The 12,500-nt window shown below is 46.7% G+C and overlaps 1 protein-coding gene across 1 annotated transcript in view; it reads right to left on the bottom strand.

The window, feature by feature from the left end:
- phldb1a (pleckstrin homology-like domain, family B, member 1a) overlaps positions 1-12,500 on the bottom strand; it is a gene marked incomplete at its 3' end in the record, with an annotated part of 38,543 nt that overhangs the window by 11,265 nt on the left and 14,778 nt on the right. Inside the window, exons 5-10 of the mRNA XM_080529064.1 lie at positions 9,086-9,214; positions 6,266-7,443; positions 2,783-3,028; positions 2,317-2,469; positions 1,919-2,056; positions 919-1,047 (exon numbers count right to left, since the gene is read on the bottom strand). Coding sequence (XP_080385190.1) covers positions 919-1,047; positions 1,919-2,056; positions 2,317-2,469; positions 2,783-3,028; positions 6,266-7,443; positions 9,086-9,214 — 1,973 coding nt within the window. The remainder of the gene's footprint in view (positions 1-918; positions 1,048-1,918; positions 2,057-2,316; positions 2,470-2,782; positions 3,029-6,265; positions 7,444-9,085; positions 9,215-12,500) is intronic.

Genomic DNA, 12,500 nt, shown 5'->3' with positions numbered 1-12,500 from the left:
AGCATGTAGTTAATGCCAATATTAATTGATTAGTACAGAATGTTGTTTCATGACATGTATCAGCATCCAGAGAAAGAGGTTGAGGGTGCTATAGCTGAAACTATAACCCTTTGACAAAAGATAGCTACAAATGCATATGAAAACCATGCAAAGACATTCAATATCCAAAAACAAATTCAAACTAATTGTTTTTACATTTTCTAATAATGCTCTTTTGGAAAAGACAAGCAGATCATGTTCTTTTGGGGGGGTTTCAAACTGTGTGAATGATTTGTTATGTCTGCATCTGCTCTGATTGGAGTGTTTCTGTTTGGCTGTGTGGTGTGTTGTGACTAGGCTGTTCTGTACACAGTGTGTTGTGACTAGGCTGTTCTGTACATGGTGTGTTGTGTCTAGGCTGTTCTGTACACGGTGTGTTACGTCTAGGCTGTTCTGTACATGGTGTGCTATGACTAGGCTGTTCTGTACATGGTGTGTTATGACTAGAATGTTCTGTACATGGTGTGTTGTGTCTAGGCTGTTCTGTACATGGTGTGTTGTGACTAGGCTGTTCTGTACATGGTGTGCTATGACTAGGCTGTTCTGTACATGGTGTGTTGTGACTAGGCTGTTCTGTACATGGTGTGTTGTGACTAGGCTGTTCTGTACATGGTGTGTTATGACTAGGCTGTTCTGTACATGGTGTGTTGTGACTAGGCTGTTCTGTACATGGTGTGTTGTGACTAGGCTGTTCTGTACATGGTGTGTTATGACTAGGCTGTTCTGTACATGGTGTGTTGTGTCTAGGCTGTTCTGTACATGGTGTGTTGTGACTAGGCTGTTCTGTACATGGTGTGCTATGCCTAGGTTGTTCTGCACATGGAGTGCTATGACTAGGCTGTTCTCTTTTGGGGTATTTCATATGCGAGGAGCACTGACCCTCCGGAGCTGTTCCTGTAACTGCTCCCTCAGTGACTCAGGGCAGTTATGAAGCTGGCTCTTCAGCTCATTGTACCCATCCCGCAGTCTCTCCTGGAGCTCCCTTTCAGCCGACACATTAGCCCTCCCCTAAAACAAACACACACACCATCCCAAGGAGAAACAAAAACACGGCTCAAAAACCATGCCATGCAGAAGCTTTAGAGGTTAGAGGTCAATGCAGTCCAGTAGGTGAGTGTAAGGGCTGAGGTTAAGGCTACAAGCAGAGGCGTCATGCCCATAGGGGGCACAAGGGCACGTACCACGAAGTTTATGCCAATGTTTTATCATCATTATTTTGAAAAAGGTTTGGGAGGGGGCACACTAGAATGGTTATATACAATTGACTTCTTGGGTTATAATATTATAAGTTATGGGACAGTTAAACTCATAAGGCATGAAAGTTATTAAAGAACAAATGTGTATTATTAATTGAAATGTCCATTGAACATCTAAATGGGTATGCTTAGATAACCTATGCAGACAATGAAGGTAATTGGACATGGGGATTATGGCTCTAGATGGCAGGAAAAAGCAGTTTCAGGTGTTAGAAAAATGCCCCCCCCCCCCCCCCCTCTCTCTTTCCTCAAGTATTTGGTGAAAAACAACTCAAGATGCAGACATACTATAAGGCCCTCAGAAAGTGTGGCCATGACGCACTATGGCCCCATAGACCACCGAGGAGTCTTCTTTACTGAATAGGTTTTGACAGTGGAGGTCAAAACATTTGGAACATGCTGTTGCACCTCTGAATGTGGACACATCCACACACACACAGAAGTAATCAGTAAAGAAACAAGTTAATATAACAGTATATACAGTATTTCACATTGTGTTTGTGTGCGCACATGTGTTTGACATGCGTTGTCTTTGCATGCAACCTTGTGTGGGCATCGGTGTGTAGATGTGCGTGAACAAGCAGGTGTGTGTGTGTGTACTGTATGTTAGGTTAGAGTCCTACCTTGTCTTTCTCCCTCTGAGTGGCTCTCTCCAGCTGGCTGAGTTTGAGATGCAGCTGGGAGATGATCTCTGTCTCTGCCTCCATCTGCTCCTGCTCAGCCTGCCTCTCCCCCTGCAGTAGAGCTCTCTCCATCTCCGCCTAGGACATATGGGGGGCAAATACTGACATGTCCATTAACCAACATCCGAGCATGATTGGCATAATTCATTCAAAGGGAATTCTCTGCTCTGGGCAGAAAAACTACAATCGAGGCAGGCTATTGTCAGTATCTCTGTGGCTCAAGTATACATTCTGTTTATCCTTCACGTAGCTGGAGGATGGGGAACATCACAGCCTTCTGGTACGGTGCTTAGGGGAATGGATTATGGTTACTTATGGTTACTGCTCGGGGTGCTGACCTCCTGTCTGGACTCCTGTAGTTGCTGCTCCAGCTCTGTGACCCTGTACTTGAGCTCATCCACCCTGGCCAGAACGCTGCTCCGCTCTTCCTCCAGGTACACCTGCTCCTGACTGCCTGCTCCGCTCACCCGACACCCAGAGGAGTCCTCACCCTGAGGGCAGGAAGAAGAGGACACAGGGTTCGGAAATTCATGACTTTGTTTCATAGAGCATAACATGTGAAACAATGGCTGCAAAACAGAAGTAAGCAGGTGTGTGTGTGTCTGTGAGTGTGTGTGTTTGATACCATTGTTGTTTAACGGTAATACCATTCCTCATTTCATTCCATGCATTACAATGAGCCTGTCCTCCGATTTCTACCTCCACTAGCCTCCACTAGTGTGTGTGTTTGTGTGTGTGTGTGTGTGTGTGTGTGTACATTTGTACGTATGTGCGTACGTGTGTATGTGTGTGTTTAGGTCTCACCTCCTGATGAGTACTCTCTGTGCTGCTGGACTCTTCTCTCTGGTTCTCCTCGTCACTCTCTCTCTGTCTCTGAGTCCCTCCCGGTTGGCATGTCCCGCCCACTGTGTCTATGCAGGGTCCTCTATCGCCCCCCTCGCCTGGCCCAGGGAAGTGCCCTGTCCTCAAGGCCTGGCTCAGGCCCACAGGAGAGTCGCTCTTATTGTACTCTGCACACAAGCTCAGGATGGTCTCTAGCCTGTGTCGCTCCTACACACACACACACACACAGACACACACACACACGACAACAGACACATACCAAAGAGTGGGGTGAGGAGGAGGCCTGCACACAATGATATAGTTCAGATGGCAAGGTGGTCCGAGGTGTCCTTGTGTGACAGTGTCCCCTCTAGGCAGCTGTCCCCCAGCCATCGGCTGGGACTCAGTAACATGACACCAGATGTGACGAAAACGACATGACTGTCCTTCTACAAGGGGGTCTCCCTCTGCTTCTACCATGGCTATACGATTAGGCCAGACTCTAACAGAGAGTTACACACAAGTTAATACGGTCTCCCTCTGGTGTTGGAGTCCTCTACATATATCACTTTGATAAACACAATTCAACACAGCGTTTCACAGCTGAATTTGAGGCCTCTTTACCTACAAAATACAACAGCATCCATTACTGTACAACTATACACATAAGAGCACATACTGTACTCAATATAGACACACAGAGCTTTAACACAAACAAAAACACACCCCATATGCACAGATGGTGACGCACACACACAAACACACACACACACACACAAATAAACCAGAACAGAAGTTGCCGCCACTATTCCCTTAGTACCCCGTCCCCCATCTTGTGACCCCATCATTGACCTCAGCTGACCTCTCACCTCTGCCCTCACCATCTGTTCCAGTCATTCAGCCATTCCTCATATATCGGCTGGCCAGTCCACTCCCTGTAGAGCTGACTGGTAGTGTCATAATCAGGACATACCTCCCATGCTGGTGACCATGCCAGAGACGTGCCAATGGTGGCATGCAATGACTGAGATAGCACAGCTCATCATGACGTACAAAAAGGCTGAAGGAGTCATGCAATACATTCACCCAGATATTCTGTGTGCATATCACATTATAATGCAGTACTGATACATTTGTATTGGAATTATTCTCACAGGGTCATTTTACTACTAACCCATCTACCTAAACCCTTAGCTTACGTGATCCCGTAACAATCATAACAGCACAGTCACTTTCCAATCTGTTAAATCTGACCATTAAAAGGAAAGATACATGAAACAACTCTGTTTAAAACTATTTGAAACTCATCAACGGAGGAGTCACAACAGCACTGAACCACCACAACTTCATCGTAACATCATAATCACAAGTCATCATAATCAGAATCATACTTACACACTATCCAGCTTTTCTGGGAGAGGAGCTCCCCGTCTAGCGGAAGGTTACAGCAGAGTGGCAAGTGCCTGTGTTTCTGCCTGTCTGTGTGTGTATAAACACTAGCTTCAACTATGCTTCAACAAATGTCTCATCCCGCCCACCCACTCCTGACCTGGCTGTGTCTGCCCTGTGAACCCACTAGGGAAGGAGAGAGCAATACACACAAGTCTACCGTATCTACTGAATGATTAACTAACCCACACCTTCCCACATTCCTTACAGCTTAGTGTGTCCATTCTGGCATATTCTATATGATTTGTTATGTAATTCATTCAAAATTATTAATAACAATAATAATAATAATTCCTGTTTTAGCAGAGGCATACGTTCCATTAATCCCCCTGAGCATATGATGAAATTAAAAGGGACATTCTACTACTGCAGGTCACAAAGAGTTCCTTGGAGTTACTGTTGCAAGTAACACGTTCAAACAATGAAGCTGGGTCAATCACAGAAAGTGATACTTGGTTGCCCCCTAGAGGTAATTAGACTAAACTGCATGCAGAAGGAATTTCAAAGTCAACACAGGCAGCTCAGCAGGCAGCTATTGATAAATAAAGTGGCATTTCTATGGCTCTGATTATGACTTTATGTACAGGAAACAAAGTGACCCCAGTTAGGAAAAGAACTGCTGAGTTGCATTGTTTTTCTGCCTGTTTTTTGTGCATAGGTATAGGTTTACATCACTAAAATAAGGAGAGGACCATGGCAACGCCACAACGGAAAGGTTCCAGGACAGGGCACTATGCCAAACAGGCAGGGCTGCTCTGCCACTACTCTCTATGTCAGTTACTGAGGGGAATTACACCATGACCCACATTATCTCACTGAGAAAGAGGAAATCCTCTCTCTCTCTCTCTCTCTCTCTCTCTCTCTCTCTCTCTCTCTCTCTCTCTCTCTCTCTCTCTCTGTACTTCAGTATATCTTATCTCTCTCCCTGCATGGCTCTTTATGCTTCTCCCTCTCATAAAAGAAGATTATGAAGATAAATGTAATCATGTTATGAATTAGGGAATCTATCTCTCGTGGGTGTGCCCACACACAAACAAACACACACACACACACACACACATCATACTACGGTACACTAAACGTATATAATAGCATAGTATCATATCTTGGATAAGAGTACACCACGTGATGGGACAAGCCTGGCATTAACACAGTGCATGGCTTACTACTATACACCTGTGTGGATTTACTGAAACCAGTTGCTGTCCAATCCCCAGCACTCTGACTCCTCCCACACTGCACTCTGACTCCTCCCACACTGCACTCTGACTCCTCCCACACTAGAACCCCAGTATGTTGTCACTCCCTGTCCTGTTTGTTCCCAACAGCATCATGGCTCCTGAAATAGTCTCTGTAAATGGAAGACCACCTCTGTGGTCTCATCAGCTGCCAGAGGTCTGCCTGCCTGTACTGTAGTGGAGGGGAGAGGAGAGGGGGTAGGGGGGGGTATGTGCTCAGAGGAGGGGGGGGGGGGCTTCCAGTCAAGCAGCTTTGAAAGTGAATCGCAGTCCCGTGTTGGGTAAATATAGCAGTGAGACAGCCACGCCTCTGCACAGCCTTCATATTCCTCTGGAATTTACACTGGCATGTCACTCTGAGCTGCGGGTGGCTAACCATGCAAGCACCACATGGCTCTGGGCCTGAGACTGTGAGCAACCAGGATGAAACATAATCCTACACACACCAACAAATACACACACACACACTTGTGCACATATTCATACACCCACACACACACACACACACACACACACACACACAGACACACACAGTAGAGTGAGACGAGGGCTCAAACACAGTTACACAGTTAGTACGAATCAAAGGGCCACATGTCTCCATCAACACATCCACAGAAGACTGAACACAATCCAACGTGCAGCTCCAATCACACATCAACACACCCACATATAGCCAAACCCTCTCCTATGAAATTCAACCAACAGACTCACAAATGCATTCACACAACAGTGGCTGTCTACAACATGACAGGCCCCAACAGCCGTCCTGATGACTCACCAGTCTCTCCATCTCCTGCTCCCGGAGCCTCTCCTCTCTCTGCCAGCGGTGGTACTCCAGCAGCTCGTCCTCGTTGTCACTGATCTCTGAGATGCTGTTCTTGCGTTCCCGGGTCCGGGGACGTACAGGCCTGGGGTCCTTGGAGGCCCCAGTCGTGGCAGTGGCCTTTCTCTGGCTCCGGGGGCTAGTGAGACCACCAGAGGTAGGAGAAGGACTCCTGGCATGCAGCCCTCTACCCTCAGACCCCCCCTTCTCATCTGACTGGGACGTGGGTTTGCGCTGGAGACGAGGGCTCTCGGAGACTAGCTTCCCAGAGGGGGTGCGTGAGGTGTGGGGGGGAGCCGGGTGGGAGCCCTGGGGTCCAGGTGTCCCTCTGCGAGACATGGAGGGGCTGAGAGGGGGCAGCTCTCTCAAGCTGCTGGCTCCATTGCTGTCTGTGTGGGAGAGGAGCTGGCCCTGCTCTCTCAGGGGGCTCGGGGGCCGCTCCTGGAGGGAGGAGCCGCCCACCCTCATTCTGGGGCTGGAAGGAGCTGGACCTGGGGAAAACTTGGGAGTTAGTCTGGGATTGGAGATGGGGGATGGCTCATGAGTCACTCTAGGACTCTCTGTTCCTCCTCTAGTTGAGGTCTCCTGGCCCAGGCCTCTGCGGCTAGGAGTGGGGCTTGGAGAGGCCTTCACTAGGACCCTCCTGTCAGGCCTGGGACTCTGAGGAACCTTCTGGCCACCTGCAGGACCACTGGAGGCTCCAGTAGGGGAGATCCGTGGTTGGGGGACCGGGATGTGGCTGTAGGAGCGGGCAGGCACTGGAGGGGTAACAGAGCCTGGGTCCTGGCTGAGGAAGGTGCTACTACTGGCAACAGATGGGGGAGAGGAGAGGGGGGAAAAAGGTGGCGAGGCATTCTCGTAGCTGGAGCCAACGGACATGGCCCCAGGGCTGGTGGGAGAGGTGAGCATGTAGCGGCCACCCCCATTCAGCACAGGGGAGAGAGGGGACTGGGGGATGGGCTGGCAGGAGATTCTCCTGGGCTCTGAGGAGGAGGCCTGTGGGTCATCCATCACCAGAGAGTCCATGATGTCTTGGAGGTCCCTCTCTATGTTGCTGGCCATGGAGCCGGGGCCCGGCCGGCTCCTGTCACGGGGGACAGGCTGGTGGTTCCCATTCAGCACAGTGTGGGGGTCTATGAGAGAGGAGAAGGAAACTGAGTCAATGGTTTAAAAATATCCACACAGACACACAAATGTGGTATATTGTAATAAAATCCCTGTTTAAGTACACTGTTATACAGTATGTACTGAGAGACCACACCCCGTGTAATAGGTTTTGTTTCTCAGCTGTGCTGTAATCCTATAGGGATCTGGAGCTGCTAAATTTAAAAACCGCAGCCCCATACTTAAATCACAGCAGATGCAATCTGGACCTACGTAGTCAGGAAAGCGTGGGTTGTACACACTCAGGACCGGGTGCGGCTCATTGATCAGGGATCGCTGAGAGTCCAGTTATTAAGGTCAGGGGGGAGTAGACTCGGAGTACAGGGCCATACCATCATCACAGGCAGTGTGCCAGAATTAAGACAATGCAGTACATAGAAAAAGGCATTTTAACCCTGTACATTATTTTGTTCTGAGAGAGACCGCCTTGCAATCCAAGAAACTGAGACGCAACACACTGATCTTTGACCCCAGTACACACAAGGACACACCCAAATATGATTGTAACTGATAGATACAGGGTCATATCTAGGACACAGACTATTGGCTTTCACAATAGTCTCTAGACAGTATGTCGCCATGCTGAAGGGAGCACTATTCACCTCCTTTTGTCACTCTCTATCAGTTCGCTATCAAACCTGTCAACCGCCATTTAATTAATTGGCTTCAAGATATTGGCTACATTCATCTGTGTAGTGTCTATCTATTGTGCATGCTGCATGTGATGGTTAGAGGCTGCTCTTTACCTGAGTGGTCTATAGTGTGATGCTGTGCCAAGGTACTTGGGTAAGTCAGGGGGAGTGGACTCTACACAGGGCAATAGTCATCATCAAAGGCAGTGACACAGAATTAAGATACAGAACTAAGTTGTGTTATAGGCTGGTCCTTAACTGTGTGGTATACAATGTAATGGTTATGCTGCCCTTTACCTGTGGGGTCTCTACAGTGATGGTTAGAAGCTGTCATTACCTGTGGGGTCTCTATAGTGATGGTTAGAGGCTGTCTTTACCTGTGGGGTCTCTACAGTGATGGTTAGAGGCTGTCATTACCTGTGGGGTCTCTACAGTGAGGGTTAGAGGCTGTCATTACCTGTGGGGTCTCTACAGTGATGGTTAGAGGCTGTCATTACCTGTGGGGTCTCTACAGTGATGGTTAGAGGCTGTCTTTACCTGTGGGGTCTCTACAGTGATGGTTAGAGGCTGTCTTTACCTGTGTGGTCTCTACAGTGATGGTTAGAGGCTGTCTTTACCTGTGGGGTCTCTACAGTGATGGTTAGAGGCTGTCATTACCTGTGGGGTCTCTATAGTGATGGTTAGAGGCTGTCTTTACCTGTGGGGTCTCTACAGTGATGGTTAGAGGCTGTCTTTACCTGTGTGGTCTCTACAGTGATGGTTAGAGGCTGTCTTTACCTGTGTGGTCTCTACAGTGATGGTTAGAGGCTGTCTTTACCTGTGGGGTCTCTACAGTGATGGTTAGAGGCTGTCATTACCTGTGGGGTCTCTATAGTGATGGTTAGAGGCTGTCTTTACCTGTGGGGTCTCTACAGTGATGGTTAGAGGCTGACTCATTACCTGTGGGGTCTCTATAGTGATGGTTAGAGGCTGTCTTTACCTGTGTGGTGGGTTTTGTAGGTGTTGCTGGGGCCCTGGCTGCCTCCTGGCAACATGCTCTTCATCCTGAGAGCCTCCTCTGGGTGGTTGAAGCGGAAAAAGGCAGACTGACCGAAACACAGCATGCACCCTGTCAGGAGAGGAGAACACAGGGGGGTGTAAGGAGACGTAAGGGTAGGTTAGGTTGCCAAGAGTGTGTTTGCATTCTGCCTCAGTTGAATTACATGTATTCTCCTTCCTTGGACATACAAAGACAATATAAGACAAAAGTGTCAGTCTAAGATTGGGGATGCTCTGAAAACTGGGAGATTGGGAGACAAAATGCAAAGAGAGTGTGAATATCCATGAATATTCAGGTGAAGTTTACATGGAAACTTGACATTGAGAACAGCAGAGTTGTGAAAACAGAGCACCAGATGTCCCTTTGTTCCCATGTGCTTTCACTGGCCAGGACGCCTGATAACATCCCCTATCCACACACACACACACACACACACACACACACACACACACACACACACACACACACACACACACATACACATACACATACACACACACACACACACACACACACACACACACACACACACACACACACACGCACTATATTCTCGCACGTAATCCAGGTGACCCCACACTTATGTATTCTACTTCTCATAATGTCACCTACTCCAACCAAGGAACACTTTTCAACTCCTCCAAAAAATAACACCCGCCAATTGCGGGTAGATTTGGTCATTGTCGGGTAAATCTGTCAATCTTACCACCCACTTTGGTGGGTATCCAACAAAGATTAGTGAATACTATGCTTCAATTTAAAAACGAAACTGGTATGACATGTAATTATGGTCCCCGTTGATGTGCAGGAGTAATTTTCAATGCATCAGAACTAAGTCATGCTTGTCATGAAGTCTTATGTTTTTGTGGTTAAAACAAATTTGGCATCCACTGGACACATTGGCTGGTAGACCAAAAAGTTAATTGTATACCCTATCCTCCTCCTGGCATATGTCCAATCATTACCTCAGGGTAGTCCTCTAATGTACAAGGTATTCTCTCTCTCTCTCTCTCTCTCTCTCTCTCTCTCTCTCTCTCTCTCTCTCTCTCTCTCTCTCTCTCTCTCTCTCTCTCTCTCTCTCTCTCTCTCTCTCTCTCCCCCTCTCTCCCATTTATCACTCAGTGATATCAAAGCACTATCCATCATTCTGTGTGTTGACAGGCAAACAATGTATAATGCAGAGATGGTTATGGCTTATCATGATGGATGTCATAGTCACAGCTGGAAGTGCCAGGTTGCCCCACAGATTTACAGCAATGGAGGGATGACTAAGTGGCAGCACGACAATGTACCCTACTGCTCTCAGGAACTGTCTCGTTGAAACCCAGGTGCCAGCAATACATGGAGGCCATCTTATATGTTTGACATGTATTTTTTATATATATATATATATATTATTATTTTTAACACCAGACGTCCTCAGAATAGAAGGATACCCAGTTCCGTGTGTGGTCACCTCTGAGAGAGCCTGATGACAAGAGACACAAACATACTCATATACCCTCATATGGAGGGTGATGCAATACAGACCGTCCTTCTTTAAATCTATTCATACTCTTATGTCTCATCTCTGACTCCAGCCACTCACACCATGTAAACCCCAAGGCTTGTGATGCTGTGGTGAGTAAAAAGCTGCTTAATCAATAGCAGCAGTGAGGCATATTACAGTGGGAGAGAGAGACACCTCTGGATGAATTACGACTCTGAAGCCCATTTCATTATGAATATCTCCCAGGCTGTTTAGGGAGAAGACCTACAAGCAGTGGTGAGAGATCCATAAATCTATACGCTGTTGGGAACATCAGGGGAATATAAGAGAAGAAGTGTTGGACAGATTTCAACCAATAAAACCTCACCAAAATGATCAAATGCGATCAATGAATACATTTAGTAGATTGAGGTTACAATATATTTGTGTTCATTTATGGTATCCTGGGCTGCTACACTCACTATCGTCAAGGTAGGAATGAGAAAATGCCATGAAAACTATGAAAACTTTGCTACAAATACATTTGAGATCGACTTCTGGTGAGTTTAGGTCGAACTGTTATATGAGTGCAAGACACTGTATTTACACAACTCTAAAATGTAAACCACATTCCATTCTAAAACAGGTGGAGAGTCGACTCAACAAACAGGGAACGGGGATATCACGTGGTGGTCCAGATCAAGTGTGAAGGGGACTTTAAGGTAAACAACAATAACTCATAATAAATTAAATCCTAATGTCAGCAAGACTGCGGAATAGAAGAGAGAAATAACTGGCAAATGACATGATGTGATGTATAAGTTCACACTCGTCAAAACGGTTCTGTCTTCCCAAATGAATAGGCTAATATTTCATTGAATTGTCCGCAGCATTTACTACTGACACTTGCTGCAGCATTATGATTTGACATAAGGCCTTTTTAGACAAGTTACAATGTGAACTTACGTGTGCCTAGCTCCAATTAAATAGAGACATTCACGGTCATCAGATGAAGATTGCTTTACTTTCTCGAAAAATGAAAATCAAGTCGTGCGTGTTGAGACTGAGAGTGCGTCTCTTGTGTCTTCAGAGCCGTCGGTCGCTCCTGCGTCGTGCGAAGCGCAGATCGGGATGATGATCGTTCACTACAAGGTTAACATTGGACCGGGATCGGCCACCAAATGGTTGTGTATGAAACGCGTAGGATTTGTTGCTATAATATTATCCAAGTCATAAAATCCACATTTGCACTCCTCGGCGGGCTACACCCTTTCTTCACTTTCCTCTAGTCGTTTTCTTTATCTAGTCGTTTTTATACTCTCATCCAGAGAGTAGGCTTCCTCTTTTCAGACAGCTGCTGTCTCCGTGCTCCACACACCGGCTGGCCGATCCACACATGACATTAGATTGTCAAGCTTGCGCGGGCGGGGGCGTGCTGGTTCTTTATGAGGACACGTCCAGCTTTTGAAACTGAAATGTCTGCCACCATTGTGTTAAACCCTTATTGTTACTTTACCCTGTACTTCAGTCATCAGTGCCTCTCCCCACCCAAATCTAAATGTAGAGCAATAGCCTATGGGGTTAACATCTATGCATATGCAACATACATATACAACACAGCATATGCATATATATAGCCTAATTATAATAGATACACATATAGATGGAAAATAGATACACAAATAGATACACATTTCTATGTTTATTATCTGAATGTCAAAGACGCTTTGGCTTGGCTATGTTTACAGTAGTTACAAATCTTCATGTTAAGGCCAATGTAATCCCTGGGCTCCTCTCCTGGGATTTCAATACCATTCTACCATGACATTCCTTACTATTGATTTTCTGTCTAGCTCATTTAGACATATCTGAAGTAGCCTAATATGA

The sequence above is a fragment of the Nansenia antarctica genome (assembly GCF_963989245.1).
Source record: "Nansenia antarctica genome assembly, chromosome: 4".
Classification (NCBI taxonomy): Eukaryota; Metazoa; Chordata; class Actinopteri; order Argentiniformes; family Microstomatidae; genus Nansenia; species Nansenia antarctica.
The sequence above is the reverse complement of the archived record's forward strand: the minus strand, read 5'-3'. Positions and strand labels throughout refer to the sequence as shown.